At 27.7% G+C, this 26411-nt stretch overlaps 1 protein-coding gene across 8 annotated transcripts in view; it reads left to right on the forward strand.

Moving 5' to 3' along the window:
- Nucleotides 1–26411, forward strand: part of LOC119689960 — a 72683-nt gene that overhangs the window by 12708 nt on the left and 33564 nt on the right. For 3 of the 8 annotated variants that reach the window (XM_038104913.1, XM_038104916.1, XM_038104918.1), the window contains exons 2-12: nucleotides 7252–7447; nucleotides 8633–8896; nucleotides 15025–15227; nucleotides 19525–19645; nucleotides 19721–19859; nucleotides 19920–20137; nucleotides 20200–20492; nucleotides 21231–21356; nucleotides 21751–21938; nucleotides 23795–23933; nucleotides 25742–25756. In XM_038104913.1, coding sequence (XP_037960841.1) covers nucleotides 7252–7447; nucleotides 8633–8896; nucleotides 15025–15227; nucleotides 19525–19645; nucleotides 19721–19859; nucleotides 19920–20137; nucleotides 20200–20492; nucleotides 21231–21356; nucleotides 21751–21938; nucleotides 23795–23933; nucleotides 25742–25756 — 1902 coding nt within the window. The remainder of the gene's footprint in view (nucleotides 1–7251; nucleotides 7448–8632; nucleotides 8897–15024; nucleotides 15228–19524; nucleotides 19646–19720; nucleotides 19860–19919; nucleotides 20138–20199; nucleotides 20493–21230; nucleotides 21357–21750; nucleotides 21939–23794; nucleotides 23934–25741; nucleotides 25757–26411) is intronic. The other 5 variants (XM_038104912.1, XM_038104914.1, XM_038104919.1 and 2 more) reach the window with 3 other exon arrangements.

Consider the following 26411-nt stretch of genomic DNA (forward strand, 5'->3'; position numbering starts at 1 on the left):
ATTTTCTTAAAATAAGCAACTTGACGAAGTTTAATACTTTTGTAAGCATTTTGCAAATCAGTGATTTTGTGAGTTATAAAAAATAAACTTTGTAAAAATTTATAATTCTTTGTATATAGCGGTAAAAATGTTAATATACATACTTACCCCTGTAAAATAATTATATGTGCAAAATTTGTTTTTCGTTATTCTCTTCTTAGAATAATGGTACTAATTTTTTTTATATACAGTTGATTCTGTAGTTGAGTTTAACTTCTCTAAACATATATAGAGTTTTTTTTGTATACTATTTGTGGTACCGTTATCATAATTAATAACAATAGGTAGCAAATTTAATAGAAATTAATTATATGTGCAAAATTGTTTTGCTTCTCGAAGTTTCAACAGTAAATGGAAATAAAGTTGTGAAGTGTATCATAAAGTTTTTTTTTTAAAGTATTGAAGAGTAAAGAAGAATTGGTAAGTAAAATACTTATTATTTATTAATAAATATTTATTATTTTAATTAATTTAGATAAAATATGACGCGTGGGACGGAATTTTCAAGTGAAGAGTGCGGAAAGATTATTGGAATGAGTCTTGCTGGGATGAAAAGTGGCGAAATATCTGCTGCTGGTTATAGACACCTGAATACTATAATAAACTTTTTAAAAAATCTCGAAAATTTTGGTGTTATAAGCGAGACGGCCGCTTACCAACTATTAACGACCGAACAAAACGGCATATTCAGTTTCTTGCTACCAATGAGAGGATGAGTTGCAGACAAATAAGAAATGAATTAGAATTGTCTATCACTAGGAAATGCGTGCAACAAATTATGAAAAAAGACTTAAAGCTAAAATATGAGTCGAAAGTTCCCAAACCGTGCCTTACACAAAGACATAAAAATGCTTATTTAGCTTTTTATGACAAAATTAAGTTTTGAGACATGGAGTTCGAAACAGTTGTTTTCAGTGATTAAAAAAAGTTTAATCTAGATGGTCCAGATGGTCAACATAAATATTGGAGAGATATTCGTCATCCACGTCAGAATTGCAACAAACGCAACCATGGTGGTGGTTCACTAATGGTGTGGGCTGCCTTTAGCTCGAAGGAAAAGTCTAATATATGCTTCGCACTATCAAAAATGAATTCCGAAATATACATAAATCTGTTGGATAGCGAACTGATAAATTTCGCTGAAAATTTTCATGGAGATAATTGGACTTTCCAACAGGATAATGCTCCAATACATGTTTCTTGTGCTACGAAGAAATTCTTTGAAGAGAGAAGCATCCCATCGCTAGATTGGCCGGCCATGAGTTCTGACATAAATTCAATAGAGGATCTTTGGTGTATCCTTAGTGCCAATATTTATGCTTATTCGAAGCAATACGACACTCTTAAAGAGCTGAAAAAGGACATACTGGACGAATGGGCCAAAATTGACCTCCTACTATTAAAGAAATTGGTAGATTCAATGCCACTTAGGATACAGTTAATAAAAATAAATAATGGAAACACATTACCTTATTGAAAAATAAAAAAAATTAAATCACATAAAATATTTAATTGTTTTTAGCAAAAAATGTGAATTGCACATATAAATATTTTCTATGAAGATTTAAAATAAAGTTAATTTTTCTCTTAAAAAAAATTAATTTGAATAAAATTTTTTTATTATTTTAATTAGACTACTAAACATAAAAACAAATAATAAACTAAATTCACCCTAACAAATTTTTTTGAAGTTTAAATTAGTTTTTAAGTACTGCACATATAATTATTTTACTGGGGTATTTTAATATACATAAACATTGTGCCTTAAGCCATAAAACGTGCCATATAAAACGTACTTTTTTATGACGTCTTTGCTCAAAGCAAAGTCAAAGCAACTCCCATTTGCATAAATCGAACTTGCCTTGCCAATACAATTTCCTAAATGCTAAACGTTAACTGCTAACTGCTAACTGCTAACATTTGTATAGCAACTACGAACTACGAATTCATACAAGCTCATATCCATTTCGAAAACACTCGTTTTTATAGATAGAATTACCAATATTTACTTTCAAAGTGACATCTCCCTCCACGCATGTAAGATTTATATAGTACGAGTATCTGCCGGGTGTGAGGCAAAAAACTTTAGCTCTCAGTGACGTGAATGACATTTTTGTTGAATGTTTTTAATTTTTATTGAATTTCATATTTGTAAAATGTGAGTAAATGCAATTTGATAAATTAAAAATAAAAGCAGTTGCTTATTTTATTAATTATTTGATGCAATGCATTACAATTATTTACCATTACATTTACGAATGCTACTGAATGCTACTATTGATAATAGGTCAGTAACCTTCTTAAATATTTATTTATTTAATCATTTAAATTTAATCATTTTCTCTGTATTTGCTAGCAAAATTATTTTTTAAAACATTATTGAGAATATATGTAATGGCAATATTAAATTTTTTATCAATTAAATCAAAGCACGTTAGTTTCGTAAAATAATGAAAATTCTGTTAATTGCATTATTTACAAATATTTTCACACATACTTCATTATTTCATAATTCATAATTGATCTTTTTGATATATAAATGTTAAATTAATAATAAATAGGAATTATATTAATACTAATTAAATATATTTAAATAAAATTCTATTGGATTAACTTAAAATTCTAATTATTAATATTAAAAAACAAGGTACTAAATTGAAAAGTCTACAGTAATTAACAATTATAACAATTAAGAGAAACTAAGTAAAATCCCATAAATAAATTAACTAATTGGCATCCATAAAGTTGTGGGTTTGAACCGCAATTAAGTTCAATGTACTATAACCGTATAACCCTATAAATATTAAATATTTAAATATATATAAATTATAAATAATAATTTAGAAAACTCTTTAACAAATATTAAAGTACATGAGAATTGTTGAGCAAATGTTTCGCCATTTAAAATGGTTCTACATTTTTATAATGACTAAATGAGTTCCTCAAACAAAATTTGCCTCAATGGTCATACCATTCTGTTCCCGTGTTTCATCTGCTATGTTTGTTTCTAGTCGATTTCTCTTAATTTGTGAACGTTAATTATATAGGTTGTTGACAACTTCCTTTTTACTTATACCTCTGCTTTTAGTTCTCATCAACAACTAAATTTTTTCCGTTACGTTTTTTTTTGTTTATCATTTTGATTCTTCAGTTAATGACACTTCACAAGTAAAATTTTTCTTCTATTATTTAATCACTTTACGTTAATTATAATCTAATAAACTTCATTTTCCAATGTTGAACTTAACTGTAGGGTTTGGCGATTCAGGTGTTAGCAACTACACACAGGTATATCTGTCAAATTGATATTGCCAACGACGTGAAATTCATACGAATGTCAGCTATTTATGTTGTTTACAAGCTACCATAAGTATTTGCATTCAAGTTTTATAGAACAAAAGTTACTCGAAGTGGAATACAAACGTTATAGTGTGATTGCGTTATACTTGGCTGGAAAATCACAATCAACTATTGTTCGTGAGCTCAAACACCTTAAAGTGAATAAAATGTTTATGTATCGTACCATAAATCGTTATAATAGAACAGGCAGCGTTGCCAAACACAATGATGTGGTGTATGAGAAAAAAACACTTTTCTTTATAATCAATGAGAATTATAAAAAGAAACATGGCTGGTATGGAAAGAGGAACGAAACCATGTACTTTATATATAAAAGTACTTTATATATATATAGAAACCTTATCTTTTTTAAAGCAAGATTGACCATAATCTCGCCAGATTGACCATAAGTATCTGAACATTTTTATGTAAAAAGTTTTTTTTTAAATATAACATCTTTACGTCGATTCTAAAAAGATATTTTTTTTAAAAAGAAAAAAGAATTTTTTAAAACTGTCTTTTCTATATATAGTTAGTTAACAATTTATTAATTTCAATAAATATTTAAGCTTTTAAATATGAAATTCTGTTACTTGAAATATTTTATTTTGAAATCAATAACAATATTTAAAAAGTAATACATCATAAGCCTTAGATAAACAGATAATTTGTTTTTATTTATAATTATTTTGCTTAATAAGATAAAATATTTAATGTTAATTCATATATTTTTACATAATTTTAAAATAAACAACATTAAGTTCATAAGACCTTTAATTAAAAATATTATTTGATTAATTATCATTTTTTTTAAGACCATAAAAAGTTTATTACAAAAGAAAACGAATAAAAAAAAACAAACGGAAAAAATGCAAAAAATGAATTTTAATTCAACTAGTATTTCCTGCTCGTTATTTGTTTATATATCTTATTATTAATTTATTAAAACTACTGGTTCATATTCAAATGAATTTAGAGAATTGTTCGCCGACCATAACAAATATTAAATATTTGGAATCAAATTTGTTTACTTTACACCATTTTTTTCTGTTGATGAATTTATATACTAATAAATATATAAATATTGACTTAGAAAAAAAATCTGTCAATTTTCTATTTCATACAAGGCATTATCAGAGAGTAGCAAAAATTTTGATACTGTTCACGGTATTCTTAGTCGAAACCGTTCTTATGTTGCGATTACTTTCAAGAAACGAGATACGTCATAACTAGCAGGAATTAAGTGCTTTCGAAACAATGTTAAAGAACACTTTTAGAAAGATCGAGAAAATATTAATGATAACGCGAGTTCTTCTATGCACCCTAACAGATCCTTTGAATAATGAAATTTCTGGTATATATTTTTTAAAATTCGATGGACACCGTACAGATATGCAAACTATATATTATCACCATTACTTTTTTTGGATCTGTTAGTATATTTTATTGTTCACAATTTGGTGTAAGGATAAATCCTTATTTAAAAATGTTGAACTGACTTTACTGCTTCTTCCTAAGCTTTCGCCGGAAAGAAGGCAAGATTCAACTATTCTTACTTCATTTCACTAATTTTATTAATGATTTCTTTGAGCTGTGTAAGAAGATCAACTCATCATTTTAATGAAAAATTATTTTCATCATTTGAAGTTTTTGTATCCAAATCGTCTAAGAGGTTTAAATAATAATCTAAGTTTATGGTTTCATTAGTTTGAATGTGATTTACTACTAACATTCTGTTTGTATTGTCAAGAATATATATAGTATATATATAGTATAGTATAAGTATACTTACAGCCAATTCCTGCATACAACCTCGTTTATAAATCGAACAGCCAAGTTTACTCAATAGTTTCTTCTTAAGATAGCATTTCGAATGTTTTTTATTGCATATGGCCCCCAAAAAATATTGCTCACTGTGTTTAATGAATTGCATATGCCTAGCTTCTAAAACTATAAATATTGTATTTTTGCAAACGTTTTTGGTGTTAATGTAGTTCTTTGAAAACCTTCTAAGGAATCCTTTTTATGATGTAAATGGCTCACTAACAAACCAGATTCAGTTTTAGAACGTCACCTTTTCCAAGTGTGTAAGTGAGTGCACACGCAATACACAATACAGAGCTCTGCACATCAACTTCTAATGCGTTATGAGGATAGAATAAATGACAGTTAATAATGAAATATTGGATCTGTTCTTATAAAAGGCAAAATATTAAAATCCATCAGAGTTCTAGTTCTACTATTGACAAATAGATGGCACTTCGCAAAATTATTGAAAAACCTTGTATGTAATATTCACATGTTGCATGTATATGTATATGTGATATATTCAAGCTTAATTCAACTTACCGTTTAGATTTTACATTAAATTAGTTATTGAAAATATATGCGTGATATAGGTGCATATACCATATATCAATATGTATTGTGATATTCACGCCCGGTTTTTACATTCTAAATATTTATAATATATATTATTCTTATAATAATGTTTCGCATTTTTGTTGATTTACCTTGTGTTTTGTATATTTTGTTTATTTTCCCAAGTAACTATCAGTTGTTGCTCATATAAAAACGCTTGTAAATAATTTGTCAACGTTTTGGGCGGTAATAGATAATAACTAAGTTAGTTGAACAACCGTGTTTTATATACTTTTATTATATCATTTATGCGTAACATTTGTTAAACAATATTTACAATGTTTGTTTATCATGGCAAAATTTTATCTAGCATGTAGCGAAACAAAAGAACTCGGTAAATACCCATATCTAATATATATACACATATGTATTTTTATAAATATGTATGTACAATATAATTAATAAGTAGAAGCAAATAAATACAATTTCATATAAAGTGTTCGTTTGTTGCTCTATTTTTTTTCATTCACACGCAATTCTAATAATATATGTACTCGCATTTGACCTTTTAAAAGTGCATTTCGTTAGATAAAGCTAGATAGATACATAATGACTTTCAAAAGTCCATCATCAATAAAAAAAAAAAAAAAAAAAAAAAAAAAAAAACAAGTCGTGCTATTTATGGTGATCACTAGCTCTTAATCAGTTATATCATAAAATTGATTTGTTATGCTTGTTAACAGAATTCGAACTTTTGGCTTTATGCATTTAATTTATACATAACTACACGAATATTTTATAGAGTCGAATTATTGTGCCTTATACGGACAGTATCCGGACAGTATATCAATGAAATTATCTATTTAGTCTCATATATTTCTCATATTTCCTTAACATTTGTGTAATAATTATTTCCTTCGAATGTAGTGAGTAAAGAGCTTTTCAAGCTGTTTCGAACACATTAAAGGGAACGTCTGAGTATGCTACTATTAGCCATCGTGGTCTGTCCATTTGTCTAAACAAACTGAAATGGAAAATAATTAAATTAGTTTAAACAATTAAAACAGGCTTTCCCCTTTTTTTAGCCATTTTGCGCTTTACTCAGAGTATAGTGACGTATTATAAATGCATATTATTCGTTGCGGTATGGGACTTTTTCGATCTTTTTCGAATGGGTGGTAACAATTGATTCACCTCTGAAGACCTTGTTCCTATTTCACTTTTCTTCACTTTGCCCTCAGCAACAGAGTGGTATAAATAAAATTTGAGATGTGTAATTAAAAAAAATAAATGATATGGTAAAAAGCTGTATAAAGTTGATCAGAAAATTTGCTTTTAGCCAGAAAATTTGCTTTTACGAATAAAAACTTGTAAAAAAAATAGAGTCATAATTATTCTAACTCACTTTAAAATTAATTGTTAATATGTAGTTATAGTAACTTGAATATATGTTATAGTAATAAATTTTGGAAACATCAAATTTATTTAAAAATAAAATTTTTTTCGTTACAGACAAGTGATGGTGCCATTCCGGACTTTTCTAAGCCATCAAAAGAAATGTCAAAAAATATTTTTCTTTCCGATTCCGATTCATACAAGGAAGGACATCATGCCGAACGCTATCCATTATCTCAAGTGGATTTTGATCGTGTGAAAACGCCATTTATTATCGGTATCTGGATATTATCAGCTAGTATTGCAAAAATTGGTAAGAATTATTCGAGAGTAAGTCAATACGTCATAAATATTTTCTATTTAAAAATACATATCATACGAATATGTTTATATCATTCAATTTTGATTAAAACTGGGCGCCCAGTGTTAATTTTCAACTTTTTTCACTATGGGCAATATATGCCTCCGAGGCCCATTGTTAAATTTATCTAACCTAAAGTTTAGATTTCAAATGCTAAATTATTTAACATTTTTGGACATTCTCAACAGCTGCAATTGTTGGCACTTACGTTTACTGTGGTTATTACCTTTTATCAAACGGTAAAATGTGAACGAAATGTAAGATAAGATATTTCTTAATTAAAAATACTTGACACAGGAAGGAGGTGTTCTGCATGAATCCCTAACCAAATCCTAGCCAACAGAAAAGCACTTGACAATGGCAGTGAAATATACTAAAACGATATTTCAAAAACGAACTTCAATCTTAAAGTAAAAGCAACAATTTTCATTAGTTTTTTGCGGTAAAATTTTTATTTTCGAAAAGGTTGTTTGGCTCCCCTTATTTAGTTTATTCCAAGGCTCCGTAGTTATTCGAAGTGGGGAGCAAAAGTTTCTACGCATTATAAAGATTGCTCAATTCCATTTTGACTTGTACGAATAAAAATTTGTATAAAATGAAGGTCAAAATGCTATGTGAGTACTTTTAATTGTTGTGCCTTTTTAGAACTTTGACATTTAAATGGGTGCTCTTCTTTGGAAGAGGGCAGAAAGTGTCTAACTGACTTTCGCATTGAAGTAATCGAATCTTTATTTAATATTTTTAGTCTTTCTATAACAAGTAAATTGCTGATTTTATTGCTTGCTAATATCTTTTTTACTTTTATGACTTTTGCAAAGTTTGTACATGTAGTACTCAAGTTCCCCACATAATAAAGATCCTTTCAATTGCAGCTCGACCCCATCAGCAATTTGTAGCTGTCATGTCAGAAAAGCAAATATTTGAAAGAAATACTAAAGTAGGTTTTTTATTTGTATAATTTTGTGGTTAAACGGTACGTCTGTACCTTTTACTTTCAATAAAAGCAACTGGTGTTTGCATCTGTTTGTATAGAATATGAAATGACTTGAAGGCGTATTTAACTTTTTTTTAATTTTTGTTAACAAGTTGATTAATTAAATATTTTTACTTTTTGTTTTTGTGTTTGTGTTTTTTTAGGCTTTCATATGACACCGAAATTGCATTTAATATTTCCTGAATCCTGTCTGTTGATTGTTGTGGGCGTGGTTATCGGTGTTGTCTTGTTTTTTGGAACTGAAGTTGCTGTCTCTCCGTTGACGCCGAACACTTTCTTCTTCTATATGCTTCCACCGATTATATTGGATGCGGGCTATTTTATGCCAAATCGAATGTTTTTCGATAATCTAGGTACAATTCTACTGATGGCTGTTGTTGGCACAATATTTAATATAGCAACAATAGGTAAGTTAATTATTAACAAACAACTATAATTAGTTTTATGCAATTATTGGTCAATACAATAATAATAATTACTTATAAATGTTTTGGAAATGGAAATGGATAATTCAATGTCTAATATGCTTATATATTAGTTACGAATATACTCTTTGCAAATTATATATCTTGCTCATATTTTTAGTGTCCTTTAAGTATTATTTAATATTAAAAATAACTTATTTTCAAAGCCCTAGTAAACTTGTATGGAGAAATTCCGATTGTTATAGTTAAATCAGGAGGAGGAACCTATTAAAGTGGTTGTATTGATTGATTGATTTTGATTGTTTTTTTACAAATATAAAAATGCTTGTTTCTTATTTAACAGTTAAAACAGTAAGAAAACTATACTATAATTTAAGCTCATAGGTGTCCGGGTCTTGAAAATACTCGAAATTCGAATAAGAAAGTTAATTTTTATAAATAGTTATACATTTAATGATCCTGATTTGGCAGCACTATTATTTCAGTGACATAAGTTCAAGAGAACTGTCATCAAAGGCTTTATATATTTAGTTTAAGGTTGCCATTTAAATTATGATGTGTCTATTAGATCAGTACTTTTTTTTTGAAAATAACAAAGATGTGAGTCAAACCCTCATGATCCAATGTTATAAGTTGTCCCATGAAAGACATTTCAATAATATTATATTTCGCATCTAATACTAAAGTTTAAGCAATATATTGAAATAAAAATTTGATCAACAAAATTTGATCTTAATCACAAATATATTTTATAAACAAAACTTTATAACGGATAATCATATCGTTGTATATATCAGCCAAAGCTTCTATACTTTTCGTTCTATTATACATGTATTATACATCATATATATATAGTGATACGGCTTATTTCTACCGAGTACGTTCTTCTTTACTTTTTTAACTTCTTTAACTTCTCTTTAATACATAGGAATTAAAGCTCCATCATAGTTTTGAGTGCCACACTATCGGGAGTTATGTGATTGATGTCGTTTTACCTATAATGTGTCCAGTAGTTTCGGATTTAAACATTCCTCTTCAATTTGTTGATTGTGTTTCTCAACGGTGTTTCTGGTGCGCAATTCCTCGTTACAGATCCACCTTTTCCGCCTTTAAGTTACATAAGTTAAATAGTTGATTTCTAACGATTTGCAAACAAAAATAAAGCATAATGGTTAAGTGAAATAAATTAATTAAAAATAAATTGCTAATTTATTCGAAATGTTAATAAACAACTGCAAACACTTCTACTAGAAGAAAACTACAATTCATCTCTGAATGGAAAAAGTCATAAACTGTACCATTTTAAAAAGACTTTTTTTAAATTTCTTTTATTAGCTTACAAAACAAATAAGTAATAGGAGGGAGCAATAATAATTATTTTGCAGTACCCACAGCAGCGCCTACACTCATAATTAACTTAAAGAATTTTCAATAAACATAGACACCCGTCCTATGCCGATATGTACAAAGCATACTTGAGTACGAGTACATCTTATATCACAAACAATTCTGGTGTCTTAATGAAATGTTGTGCTCATTTTAATTTATTTAAATTGAAAGAGGCGCATACGTAAAAACGGTTGAAAGGCAAAAAAGTGAACATTCAATGAAAATTAATGTGCTTTTATTCATTATCTTATGGGAAAATAATCTTGAATTCTAAATATTGGATCTCTGTTTCAAGTGCTTGAGGCTCACATGTAAACATTGGCATATGTCTTACGTTAATTACAAAATGATCAATTTGGTTTTGTGTTAATAGATTGGGAGATAGTCACGTTGTCTTCTGAATATTACGGTGAGTGATACATACTACTATGTTTCGCACCACATCGAAATCAATAACTCTCAGACCGTTGTTTGAGATGAAAGCTCAATTTTCCGAACGTTGGACCAATGAAGGTATCTCTCATGAAATTATCCTTTTGCTCTGTCAGCGCATGAGCCCAAATTAGGCTAATATTGAAGAATTTTCCTTTAATGCGGATTGTAAAAAGCCTTTCTGATTTTCAGACCTTCTTGTTAATCGCAAAACCGCAACTGGTAAACTCCTCATGCCTATTTGCATGACAGCAGTAGTAGACATCACAGTTCGCTCTTTTATAGCAGCCTTGTTCTGTCAATCGCATTTCCGGGATGGCGGTGATGTTAGCCTTACATTTATTAAGGGATTCCTTCCCTATAGAGGGTTCAGACATTCCAGGTGCATATGTGTAAATCATTGTCCCTAAGTCGCTTGTGTGAGTCGCCAAAAATCGGTTACCAAGTCCGAAGCATCCTTACGTCCTTCATTGGCGATTGATTTTACTTGACCGGTGCCAAACTCTATACACAACACAATATTAAAAATCAGAAATTAGAAACTACATCGATTTAGATCAATTTCACTATTAAAATAAAATAAGAATACATGGGATACTAATTAGTAACGGAACGGAGAATTGTAACAATGAATGTTTCTTTGTACTGCGAAACGACCTTAACTGAAAATGAACTATACCTCATTTCGAACAACAGCTAAATTATGACCTGTTGAAGGTTCATTAATATCATACGTTAAGTGTGTAATTGTTTTCTCCTAACCTAGACTAAAGCCGAAGAGTTACAAATAATGGGTTTAGGACTTTCAATTGATTCCAAACAAAGTCGACACATTCTCGTGAGACAGACCCATCTTGTTAAGATCGTGATGCAGGCTATGATAACCCGTCAGATAAGCCAGTAAAAATAATTTTCTAGTTTAGTAGTTATAAATAATTTTTCAGTGAAATTTATTCCGGTTTTTAATTAATATGTTATTTTTTATGCTTTATAACCAATCTATTATATGAGAGTATGATATATATTGTGTATATACAATACAATATAAAATAATACATACACACATTTAACATGTTGTATTAACATGGTGTATATAGAAAAGAATAATTATGTTACCTCAAAAGTTGAACAGTATTTTTTAATTGGAGATCGATCTAATATATCTCATATGCTGTCTCTTATCTTGTTTTTGTGTTTGGGGTCTTGATGACAAGGGTCATCTTGTTATGCTATGATAAGAATCTTGTAACAAGCGTAGTTGATAGAGAAGTCAACCACTCAACTTGTTGGTATGACTATTAAAGTTTAGAAATTTAGAATTTGGGCAAGTTCTTAAGCTCATTTATCAAGGCTTTCAGATTTTTATGAGATACACATTATTAAGATATTATTAGTTTTTACAAATTTACTTGCATGATCCATTTTGGAATTCCTTTTAAATAAAAAATACAAGTGCGTTCGTTGCGCTTTTAGTAGAAAAAGATTTATTATTTTGTAGATATTTTTTATTTAGTTTTTTTCTTTGAATTGTGATTAGTAGAAAACGAAACGCAAAATTTCGCTCAATTCTTTTCTTTTTTTGTTTTATTTAACTTAAATTGATCGCGTGCCAAAAAATTTATTGTCGCTTTTTGAGCATCTGCTAATTGAAATTGTTAATCTCCTGACCCTCTCTAAGGTATCCGAATATCATGATTGTGTTTATTGTTATCATAATTAAGTGTGATCACGATTTCAATTGACTAATGGCAGTTTAATAAGATATTAGTTTTATTTGTTCTATTAAGGCAAGAAACTGTTGATCATTGTACTAAATTTATGCATATGCGTATATAAATGAATACAAAGATGTTTAATGAGTTCGTGGAATGGAAATGAAATGAAGGGAACGTTTAATGAAAATCGTTTCACACAAACGAATTTTTCGAAATATGAGAAGAGCCAGAAATTAGAGGGAACTATTGTTAATCTTGTGAATTGGACTGGTTATTGCAACATTTTGTTCTTTATTCACTGATTTTAATGATTTTATTCATTTTAACATCCAATTAAGATTGCAATAATAAACTGATTTTATTGTTTTATTCGTTAGAGAGTAATCTAATAATAAAATTTCTTCTGCTCCCCATAAAACTGACGCTTACATATTCTTGGCCAATATCACTTCACTTTTTAATCTTTCTTTTTGATTAAGGATCATCGTAGTAGATCCAATTCCTCAATTAAGAAATTATGCTCAAAATGTGTTTTATTTCTTTCGAAAACCTTTCAGATATTGCTCACAAAGTCGCCTTTGTAATGTTTTTATTAGATTGTTAGCGAATGTGACATCTAATGTGCATTCAGAATTGTAAACGGAGTATTTAGTTAAACAATTTTAATAGATGAAAAAGGGTTTGCTTAATTTCACTCAGTAAACGACGATTTAAGGCCATATGCAATATTTTTGCGAAAATTTTTGGTGTTAATGCACCTGATACTGCATTAAAACCTATTGAAGTAGATTCACCTAATATATTTACGATTTATGTATGAATTTTCATTGCTTTTAAATCTTTTATTATAAATAATTTAATCCTTACACGACGTTCACTAACACGGCAACTTCAAAAGGCTTGTAACGAAAGATTGAGTTAACAAATCGAAATAAAGTTTTGGCTATCTTTTTATAAATTTCTGGTCTGCTATTGACGAATGGATAGCGGTCTGAGAACCTTAATCGAATAAGTGCATATGCACGTTCAAACCCCAAAATAATATAACGGCACTGCGCCACCATTTTACACTTTTGTATCTTCAGAATACGTACCTATTTATTGCACATTAAAATATCTTAAAGCGCCTATGCGCGTTTATAAAGCCAATAACATTCAGTCTTAATGCCTATATTTCTTATGGAAACATTGTTGTAAAATGTTTACTTTCGAAACTGTATCAAAAGATCTCAGTTTCATATAAAATACTTGATCAATGAGATGTCCAAATACTACTGGACACTGATCTCGTCATCTGTCTATTGTCGAAAAAGCTAAAGACGCTTACGACGCGGTTTAGAAAATTGAAGCTTCAATCTTATAGGATGGAGATAAGTAAGCTTCTGGAAAATTCCTGAAAATTTTAGAAGCTATAATTCGATTGGTTAATCCAATCTTAAATTTTTCAAAAATGACTTCAGTCATTCTTAATAAAAATCTAAAGAGTCAATCGAAACTAAGAAACAAAAGTGTAACCATTTAATCGGACAAAAATCATATCTTTATACAAAACTATAATATTATGTAGTGTTAAAAAAAATAAAACAATTTTTTAATATTTAAAAACTTTAATAATAAATTTTGTTCTTTATTCATAACGTAACTTTAAAAAATCTGCATGGACTAGAACCACATGACTGAGTTTATTAGCTTATAAATGAACTTAATATACTGTAGATAACGTACAGATAAACTGGCTCAGAGTATTTTGAGTGCTAAATACTAGGATTATTGAGCTCTTGTATTTGCCATTGAATACTGGAATAGGATTACAGCTATTGATTCTGCAACGACTTTCTCATTCCGCAGAGAAAGTCTTGGTTGGTTCAGATTCAAGTCTCACATAAATTGTAGAAACATAATGAAAACTTTCTTGTTTTTGAATTCATTCATTATCCTTATATTTTTTATATTTGAAATAAGTTAATAAATGTTTGAAACATTTAACGAAACGTAGTTCTTGCAATGGAATATTTATTCCTGACAACACAATGTCAATTAAATGTATTGATTTGTCTACTAATAGCTACTGCTGCTGCTGCTGCTGCTGTCAGTTAAAAACATAAAAAATTGGTCCTAACTGTTTTATTGAAATTTTACTAAAATTCCAAAGTCATAAGACTTAAAAAAAATTTGCTTACGCAAGGATGAACAAGATATTGAATGTTGCCGACGTGCATAACAACATCACTGGAATAATGAAAATGAAATGACAGCTTATTTCTGTAATCTCAGTGCCATCAACATGACCAACTTGCACTAACGATTATTTATTTTTTCAGTGAAGGTAACAAAAAGTGAAGGGTTGTGGCAGCCTGTTTTCTTGGTCCATATTTAATGTTATGGCAGCTTATGCACGTTGTAACGTCAGTAACTGAACGGTGCTGACAGCAACAGATGCTGTTCCCTTCTACAAAAATTAATTACATTGATTACATATCAATTTAATACCGATTTGTTTACTTCAAATTTTATTAAAATATTGATTTAAATATATTTATTAATGACATTTTTGATTTTTTTCTTTTCTTTTAGGTGGTTCACTATGGGCCTGCGGCTTGACCGGTATCTTCGGTGGCGCGGATCAAACTCCAAAGTTTTTAGATATATTCCTATTTGCGTCATTAATTTCCGCGGTTGATCCAGTAGCAGTATTAGCTGTATTCGAAGAAATTCATGTTAATGAAATTCTTTACATTGTTGTTTTTGGTGAATCCTTATTAAACGACGCGGTGACGGTAAGTAAAAAAATCTTGTTTTAGGCACTACTTATGGTTACTACTTGTGCTTGTTTTTTTATATTGTTATATGCTATCTTACCTTTGCTATTAACCTCATTAACATCAATTTTCCTGAGATGTTGTTACTGTTGACGGTTGTATTGTTGTTGCTATTATTGTTATTGATGGTGGTAATTTCAAGTTGTTAATAATGGTCTGACTGACTAAGATGATGACAAGTAAAAGTGCTTGAATTTTGACATGCGTACGTAGGTGAAGCAATAAGTTTCGATTCTCTCTTTACAGACTAATAATAATACTTGTTTTCCATATAAAAATAAAATGTGGGCTTATGATTTTAAGATTTCATAAAAGCTTAACATGAAACAACTTTAAGAAAAATGAGTTCTTTAAAGTCTGTTATGTTAAACTTGCTTAGAAGAACAACATGATATTTTAGTTTATTTTTTTTAGTTGAATTCTCACTTCAAATAAGTTATTGGAAAGTTTAGAATAAAATATAAAATGAAACTAATTTTTATTGCGTAAAAATGCTCACATAATAGCGATAAATTTAAATAGTATTCCCATAATAAAAATATGCAGTAAGCATTTACCATAGAAAAGAATATTATATATCATAGCAATTAGCAAAACTTCTTAAGTTAATAAACAGAATAACTTTAAAATCGATAGTAATAGGAATAAACGGGATACTAACTCCCAACAGAGCGGAGCACTGCAACTATAGTTCATTTTTTGTGCTGCAACAGATCCTAACCGAACAGAAGATATTCCGCCTTTCGAATGAAAGCCAGAATGTCTGCTGTTAAGGACCTCCTAATGCCAGAAAGCGAGAATAGTTCTCAACCCAGTGACCTCCTCCTGACCCAGATTAAGGCTGGGCAGTCACAGAGAATGTAACTGAAAGTCTCGTCTGCTTCTAAGCAGAGTCGACATACTCTTCGGACATACCCATTTTGTCTTTAACATCGATACCTCTGACCCAAATAACGAGTTTCTTCTTAAAATCAACACGCATTATTTAACTTTGTTAGAATTCTAAAATTTTAATTTAATTTTAATTTGTACTGTCCTAACACATTAAACATTTTATTAAAATAAAAATATATAAATTGTGACAACTTGTATGTTCGCGTGGGTACGGTTCAAATAACAGATATGCTTCAGTGAAGGCTCCACCGTGTCTTGTAGATTTATCTATAATTGTAGAGTAAATACATACGTGATTTATTTATTTTATAAACAATAATGATTCGAAATAATGTTTACAATCTAATACATAAATAACGTTTAATTATTGTATTTGTGGGTTGGCGTATTACAAACGGCTTTTCATTTGAATGGATCTATGGTACATGTTATATTATCAGAAAAATCAACGAGCTGTTAGAGCAAGTGAATCTATTAACTCTGTGAGTAGACCTGTGGTTTAATCATTTTGGTCGTGTGGTTTATCACCGATATATTATATTTTGGAGAATTCATTGTTCATTGTTATTTGAATTCATTGTTCTATGTAAAAACTATGCTTTTTAAACAATTCCAAAATAGTACGAAGTGTTGAAACCTATCGGTTTTTAGGAAACCCTATAGTATTATTGATGTCAATCTATTGTATTAATTTATGACGGGTTATGCTGAAACTGTAAAATATTGTTTCTTTATCTAATAATAAATTCTTAATTTTATTTGGTCTGTCTACTTTTATCTATGTAAAGCTACAGGTGTCAAAATAGCCAACAATAATTTTTAAACTTTAAATTAAATAATTAATAATTAAAATATTATATTGTAAAGAATAATTATACGATATACGTATATAAAAATAATATAATAATAATAATGAAATCCATCCTTTGCATATGCAGTTAAGCAAATACCATATAAAATTGCTACAATATAGTTCTATACTACATTTTTATAGCACTTTTATAAGTTTTATTTGTCAATCTAAATATAAATATAAAGTGTGCAATTAAGTGGTATTCGATTTGATTTATATATATATTAAAGTTATTATAAAATAGAAATAATTCATCAACAATTTTCTGCAAAAGTAGTAATGAAAATATTATCGAAACGTTGGGTTAAAAGTCTTAAGTGATTATTATTTTTATTTGCATCCAAAAACGACAAGAATAGCTTAAACTAAATAGGAAATTAATCCCGTAAAGCTATATATAATAGTAGTTGACCATTTTTATTACCTATAGCAGGGCTGTCCAGACCAGATGCCATCGCGGACCAATACAAATCATTGCACAGATTGAAGGGCCGCAAATACAAATACATATTATATGTTCACAGTTGTTTTCGATAAAAAAAAAATACGGTTATAATTTTAAATTTAGTTTTATTAATTTATCAATTTAAATTCATTTATTTGGTATACCATCAAAATAAAAAATTGTGGTTTTACGAGCACATCAAAAGAAAATTTGCGTAATTGTAGTACATTAAAAATAGTCGCGGGGCGCAAGTGGCCCGCGGCCGTACTTTGAACAGCCCTGAGCTATAGTATATAATTTGATGACATGTATAAAGTTAGGGGCCGAAACACCTCCGAAATCTCTATTTTTATCTTATAACAAAATTATGCTTTGTTGTCAACAAGTGTTTTTATGGTACTATTATTTTAAAATCTTATGACTATTTCACGATTTGAATTTTTACAATTTTCTATACTGTACAACCTTACTACACTGATACGTACATATATATTTAAAAAATAAAATCACTTATGGGTACATATGGGCATTATGAATTCAAATCAAAAGTGCCGATATAAAATTTATCATCAGTTGTGAGTAATACATCGTTGATGATTGATAGAGTTTGAAAATATTATTTTCCCTTTTCTTCATAAAATAAACAATCTTGTTGTTATTTTAGGGATTGTTACTAAAAGCCTTGACATTTTTCATAATAAATTTCAAATATTTAATAACTGATTTTAGAACCTTTTTTGTTTGTTTCATGACAAAATATTTATTTTACTGTATATAAATGAGCTGAAAATGTTACACATGAGACCATTTCCTTTCGGCATATTAAAATATATATAAAATTCTACTTACAGATAATTGCGGAAACATATAGTATATAAATATGTTTTGTATAAATAATATTTATATTTTTACAGAAACACACACGCACACACAGAGACATGACTCAATATAGATTATATATTTATATATGCATTGTATGTATGTATCATATATATACATATACCGAATTGTGGGAATTTTTCGTTAACTTATTGATAAGAATTAGTAATAAAAAAAGCTTTACTTTACAATAAAAAGTCTTTAATAGGAATTACATTGAAATATTTGAATTTTATAATTATTAGAAAATAAAACTATGGATATATATGTAAGTGTATATATGCAATGCAATATATATTTAATTGTTTACAAAAGTTTTGATTACAAAAATGTATTGGTGTTTATAGTCTGGATTCAGTAGACAAATATATCTCAAACTTTACCTTTAGTTTAAATAGTTGTCTGTTAAGAAATCTGTTTTATAGTTGTTGTAATCGCAGGAATCTATTTTTGTAGTCCCTTTTGAGTGTGTGGTTTCGGGTATAGACCCGGCTATGCTTGGAATCTTAAGAAAAATATAGATCTCAGTTCCAGAAACATAAAGTTTAAGTTAAAATGTAAATAGCCGCTTCCGAGAAACAAACAATTTTTTATCCAAAAAAAAAAAAAGAAATATTTTTCCTTATATAAATAAATATATTATTTGTTAACAAACTATATAGTTAGTATAGCTTATAACACACTTATTTATTATTAACTTTAGTATTAAAAATTACTTTATTGTTAAACTAATGCGACTTTAAATTTAAGTTGATTTGTAGATTTTTTTAATTTAATTTATCATTTTATTTAATTAAATTGATCAAAATTGACGTCCGTTTTTTGAGATTGCAAGTACCAGGAATCGAACTCGTGTCCTGCCAAATTTAAAGCTCAGAGTCAGCAGTCAGCGCACCTTAACCAACTGACCCAAAGCCATACCTATTTGACTTTTATATTCACATACGCACATTTTTCTGAAGTTTTGTTAATTGGCTATAAAATATGTTATATTTTATTTAATTAATTTTTGGCTGAAAATAGTTTTTTCGAGTATTGTCAAAGAACCGTCATCAGTGGTCTTGGAAATAATTCTTGTATTCAATTATTCATAAATAATTTTTTGAGACTGCAAGTACCAAGGGTTGAGAAATCCTTAAATTTTCATTAAAATTTATTTAATTTTTTTTTATATTCATTTTCAGGTTGTCATGTATCATATGATGGAAGTATATAATGAAATTGGTATATCTAATATAATAGCGCAAGACGTTGTGAGCGGCGTGGGATCATTTTTTGTTGTTGCAATTGGTGGTACTGTTATAGGTACGCAACATTATAAACTAAATAAAATGTTTATGATTATAAAATATATTTTATCAATTATTTTCATATATATAGGTATCATTTGGGGCTTCCTAACAGGTCTTGTAACACGTTTTACAGACCATGTGCGTGTAATTGAACCGATTTTCATATTTGTAATGGCATATCTAGCTTATTTAAATGCGGAAATTTTCCATATGAGTGGTATTTTGGCGTAAGTTTAATTACTTATATGTTATAGCGTACTATTGTATTAAAATATTTATAATTTCAGAATTACTTTTTGCGGCATAACGATGAAAAACTACGTGGAATCGAATATTTCCCAAAAATCGCACACGACTGTTAAATATGCCTTAAAAATGTTATCGAGTTCTTCGGAAACAATTATCTTTATGTTTTTGGGTGTTGCTACTGTAAATAATCACCATGTCTGGAATACATGGTTTGTGCTGTTAACTATTGCTTTCTGTTCAGTTTTTCGTGTTCTTGGTGAGTTAAAGTTTATGCTTTACATATCATAAAATCTCAATTGTTTTGTTTTTTTTAATCAGGTGTAATACTACTGTCTGCCTTGGCTAATCGATTCCGTCTACACAAATTGTCTCGTGTCGATCAGTTTGTGATGTCCTACGGTGGCTTACGTGGTGCTGTTGCTTTCGCTCTAGTCTTATTAGTGGATGAAAATGTTGTTAAGCAAAAGGATATGTTTGTAACTACGACCATTGCTGTCATATACTTCACAGTGTTTTTGCAAGGTATTACAATTAAGCCATTGGTGAAGATACTTAATGTAAAACGCGCTAATAAACGCAAACCTACTATGAATGAGCGTATACATGAACGAGTAAGTCAATTTTTGAAAATTGCCTATTCTGATTTCAAATAATTTAGGGGTTACATTGATTTTGAATATTTTTGAATCAAATACATAAGTGTACAAAATTTTTACCAAATACAACTTTAATTCTTGTATGCCGTTGTTGTCGTTGCAGCACGCAGAAATCTGCTGCGTGTGTTGTCCCTTTTGATAGTGTTAAAAGTATCCGAACTTCGGATATTGAGCATTGATGTCAATAAATATAAGATTTAAATGCATATGCATATTCCATGAATCTTTATTGTTTAATACATCTTAAGTGGTAGTATCTTGCGAAGACTTTGTGAAAAATTTCAACAATAAATTGTACCTTTTTAAATTATTCGTATTTAGTATTCTAAGAATAATCGTTACTAACCTAACATATAACTATACACTCGGAACTTATTAACTATTTAATTAACTATTTCTTTATTTATTTACTTTATATCACTACTTCTATTTAAATACTGATATTACTAAATGTTTATGTGTGGGTATTTTAACTATTTTTATTTGATCCTGTAGTACAACTACTAACATATTTTTATGATATTAACTGGAAATTTAATGAAAATATTTTAAATCAAAAATGTAGAAGTTTAAAAAATTTCAAGTTTCCCTGAAAAAATTATTTAAAGTTTCTGAAGAAATTATATAAATAATTTTATTATTAATTGAGATGTAAATAAATAAACAAAAAAGTAAAATAAAAATTTCATTTAGTTTATGGATCATTTAATGGCTGGTATTGAAGATATTGTTGGAAAGACTGGTAACTATAATGTACGTGATAAATTCAAGCGTTTCGACAACCGTTTCATCAGACCGCTGTTAATCAGAGATTTAAAGGTGATAAAATATTAATCAAATTTTAATATTAAAATGATCAAAAGTATTGAATACTTTGCATATAAAAAATATGTATACAGATAATGAAGTTATAAAACATTTCTATTTTATACATTTATACATATCAAATATAGTATATATTAAGTTAGAAAAAACAAAAATTTTTTTGATCTTAAATTAAAAATTCAGAATATATATCACTTTTATTAGTCATATATTAAATATTTTATTTTTTAAAAAAACTTTCTAAAGCGCATTTCAATTTTATGTTATATAAAAGTAAGTTTTAATTAGAAATAAAATAGAAATGAACTTCAAGAATTTCAAGCGGTATATATTTTGAATGTGAACCATATTTTAATTATATAAAGTCTAATGAACTTTGTGTTTTTAGGGCGCTGAACCCAAAATCATTGAAACGTATTCAAAACTAACAATGCGTGATGCCATGGAAGTTATGCGGCGTAATCCCTCAACGATTGGACAAATAACTGGCACCGAATCGATGAGTGCCCTGTTCAGAAATTACACCAATAATTGCATTGGTGGAAGGTGGGCGCCACCAACCATTTACACTACATGGTAAACGAATTTTAGGACAAAAGTTAGACGTGCATGTGTACCTCAGCAAAATTATTACTCTTTTTCTTTTCATACAAAATTTATTTTTAAGTAATGTTCTCATTTTTTAATTTTACTTATTTAGTATAATTACTTTTATATTTTCTTGCTTTTCATTTAATGCATTTCTTTTGATTGTATTGTGTAACTAATATTTACCATAATGACTAGTTCAATTTATAGTTTATTTATTCCTGTATGAAAATATTTTTATAAACGCGCATGTGTAACCCTTTCTTTTTATACGTAGACGTATTTCACTTAATATGAAACTTATGTTTCATATAAAAACAATTATATTTTCAGTATCTTAGTCTACTGCACTTTTTTTCGTATTGAATAACTAACAAAAGTAATTGCATTTTAACCTTTTTCTTCTTGCTTGTATTATTTTTATATATACATATCTAAGTAAAGTACATAAAGAATATGGAGTATATATGTAAATTCTAATACGCATATTAGAATTTGCGTATACTTTGAAAAATAAAAAAATGCCGTCCCTTAATACTATTATGAAATTATATATTAATACTATTATTTGTATTTCGACCACAATTTTTTAACCGCATTTACTACTTCAAACAAATTTTGAAAAATATATAACCTACAGATTTGTATATCTAGCTTTTTCTGATATAATCTCAAATTTAATTCTTATAAAATATAGAACTTCTAAAGATAAAATTAGAAGTTTATATTGAAGTTATTTAGATTTCAGAAATGTTCTTTAAAACTTAATGGGAATCTATAGTGAATAGTGAATGAAATAATATTTCAAGGCAGCTATAAACTGTCCAATTAAAGCTAAAGCTCCACAGTAATGATCTTTATCATTGACATCAAAAAAAAAAAATTAATTAAATGTTAATTTTTTCTTGCCGACAGTGACGCGTTTTTATCACGAAAAGAGACTATTGAAATTTGGCTGATCATAAAACGCTGTTTCGAGTATTGCCAAGTTCTCATCATCAGTGGTCTTAGGAAATATCCGAATTTCTTGATTAGTTTATAGTCCGTATATAATTTATTTGGGCTTTATTTAAATTTAAAAATAGATTTTTCGTTAATAAAACTCATTGGAATATTTTTTTATGTCCTTGCATTCTCACTCATTTATATGTGTTTTCATTTTTTAATCCATATTTTTATTTTCTGATCAGTTTTTCAATCAAATTAATTAATTTTTTTAATTGTAATTTATTTTAATTTCTTTTGTGAATAATATTTTTTTTATTATTATATTATTATTTAATAAATTGTTATTAAAAGACAAAGAGAAAAGGCATTGAGAAATACTAATATTGGCTTAATTATCATAAAAGTTTGATGTTAAAAAATATAAAACATATATAGCTTAATTAGTTATATAGTATAAATATATATTATATTCGTATAAATATGCACTGTAAATGTAACTGAAATTCGTTTACTTTGAATGTTACAATTCTAAGTTAAGTTAAATAATTCTTAAAATTAATTTCGATTAATTATGTTATTTAATATATAAATATTTACAACATATGTTTGGTACAACAGTAAGCAAAATTGTAAATACTCGTAAAATGCAAAACTTTATACTAATAATCTACAATATGTATGTTCATGTACTTTTAACAGTAGTAGTTAACTTAAATTGGTTGTAATTTAATTTTTATTATTATTAATAATCTATTATACTCACACATATGTAGTTTACAAGCAGCTTTATATCTTACTTCCTTGAATATTTAGTTCACACACTAGTTAGATATTTAGCTGCTATTTATGTTTTTAATCAAATATAATTTAACTTATCTTGTTTTGTTATTTACTAGTCCTAGCCTAACTAACTTAGACCACAGCTGTTCACGTAACTTGGATATGCATGAGTTGGACTATAATCCCTCAAAGAAAGACTTAACTGATGCCAAGATACACCATTTACTGGCAGAAGAACTTAAACCTTATCGCAGGGTAAGTTTTATACTTCAAATTAATCAGTTAATTAATTTTAATCCGTATTTAAAATACTTCACCTATATATGGACTATGTATATATATATATATATATATATATAAAGTTAAAATTTATTATTACATAAAATTATATCACACAATATTTTCTACTTCAATCAGTGTCATTTGTTACACATAAATAGTAAATCAAAAATAATATACATTTCTACAATCATTTGCTTTCGGTGTTTTATTTAAGTAATAAATATTTTTATTCTTTATATATAAATTTTTGTATTATTCTCTTATAGTTTTTTGTCTATTCGTATTTTAGTTTTTAGTATTTAATTTATGGGTTTTTTTTTGTTAATTTATTAATTTGATTTATTAAATAATAAATAGTAAATGCACCATAAATTATCCTTAAAAAATATCGCAGCACTTGATGAAGTCGTTTGTGTTTATAAACACAATAAACATATGTTTGTGTTTATAAACATCATATTTGTCTTAGCATTAATCTAATTCAGGCCGAGATTGTTTATTCGTTTATATTCCTGCATCACCTGTCGTTTTTAATAGTATTTTACCAGGTTTTAAGTGGTTTACCAGGCCCTCTCTTTGTCTTTATGATCTTCGTATAGAAGTTATTGTAACATATGATGTATAGAAATATCTCTGTTTTAATAAAGATATTTCTTCGAAAATGCTCGAATTACTCATTATGCTTTATACCATTTTCCATTTACTTAATACAACTACATATATCAGCAATTGCTTGACCACAATTATTTGTTCGGACGTATGGTGCGGCTCGCTATGGTTGAGTACAAACATATACAAACATTAAAAAACCTTCAAAATAATGTAATATTTATAACAACTGTACTGATGAAGGTTTAGAATACCTTCAACTTAATTCTCCACACATTTTTCAATAAATGATTGAAGTATGGTGTTCAAGTCCGCTTTTCTCGGAATCGTTATGTAGTGCATTTTACAAATAATTTTTATACAAGATAAAGAAGGCTTACTGCCATCACAGAACACTCACGTGTATAATTATAAAAACACCCAGTGTAAATGCAATGTGTAAGAAATCTTGCACAATGGAATAGTACAGTGACACCAACTTGAAATGCGGTTTATTTTATGCACATTCTTCGAGTCCTAAGTTCTTCATGTCTTGCACTAGGTATAAACTAGAATATACTAGAACTTTCTATGATATTTATTTGATTGGATAACAAGTATTAGGTTTCAAAACCTGTACAATTTCAAATGCAAAAACGCAAGTTAGTTCTCTGTACGAACGTAACACTTAAAAGCTTTTCAAAGGTATAAGTTTTTATAACTGAAGAGATGATTTAATGGGTTATAAAATATCTTTTTGGATTTGTTTGCGAATTTAATTTTTAAGGATTTTTAAAAGTGCCTTTTTTTTGTATTTTGTATAATTCTGTATTTATTTGTTTAATGTTCGTTTTGCTTTCTATATTTTTACTTTATTGAAATTTTCTTTTCTGTTTTAATTATTAAATTTATAGGTTATTTTAAACTTAATATTTATCTGTATAATAAATTATAACAATTAATATAAATAATAATTTTTCTTTCTCCCCTTATGCGTGTTGTGAAATGAAAACAAACAATAAAAAACAATTCAAACAATTGTCCACGACTAAAATTTATAATTGCGAAAAATGTAAATTTGAAAATGCCTTAATTTTCGAAATTATTTTTGCAACTGATAACTTTCGAATTCGGTCTTAAAACTATAAAACAAACAAATTCTCTGCTTATCTATTCGAAAAACAACTAAAAAGGCTTCTATACAAATGGTACGAAAATATTTAATTGGTTTGAAAAAAATTTTTTTTGCTGTTAATTAATTAATTTAATTTTTTTGTTTTTACTTTGGATTGTTAAATGTTAATTAATGTGTGTCTTTCTACTTATTGCTCAAAAATATATATAAAAATAATAATTAAACAAATTAAATAATAATCTTAATATAAGCATAATATGTGTATTCTAAGAAAATTAATTTTAATATTTTATATGTTCATAATAACAAATAAATTCATTATTGTTGTTGTCTTACTAAATTAAACTTTAATGGCATTTTTTATATCATTTTAATAATAACAATAAGAATAATAAATTGCTCTTTTTTAATTTTAAATTAATGCAAGGTATATAATTTGATATTTAAAAAAATATATATATGTAATAACATATATTTATATTTAAAGTAAGCTTTTAATATAGCTTTTTTATTAATGAATAAGGCTGTAATATTTTAATGCTTACTTAATAATTAATAAATTTAGATTGATTTCTATAGTTTCACGTCGCACATGTCTTTGAGCCTTCATGAAATTGAGTGAGTGGAGCTTTCTATGTATATTATTTAATAAATTTTAGGCTGACCAACTATTTAAAATATTACCAATTATCCATTATCAACGATTTTTATTTTAAAATAATCACGTT

Source organism: Teleopsis dalmanni, chromosome X (assembly GCF_002237135.1).
Source record: "Teleopsis dalmanni isolate 2A chromosome X, ASM223713v2, whole genome shotgun sequence".
Taxonomy (NCBI): Eukaryota; Metazoa; Arthropoda; class Insecta; order Diptera; family Diopsidae; genus Teleopsis; species Teleopsis dalmanni.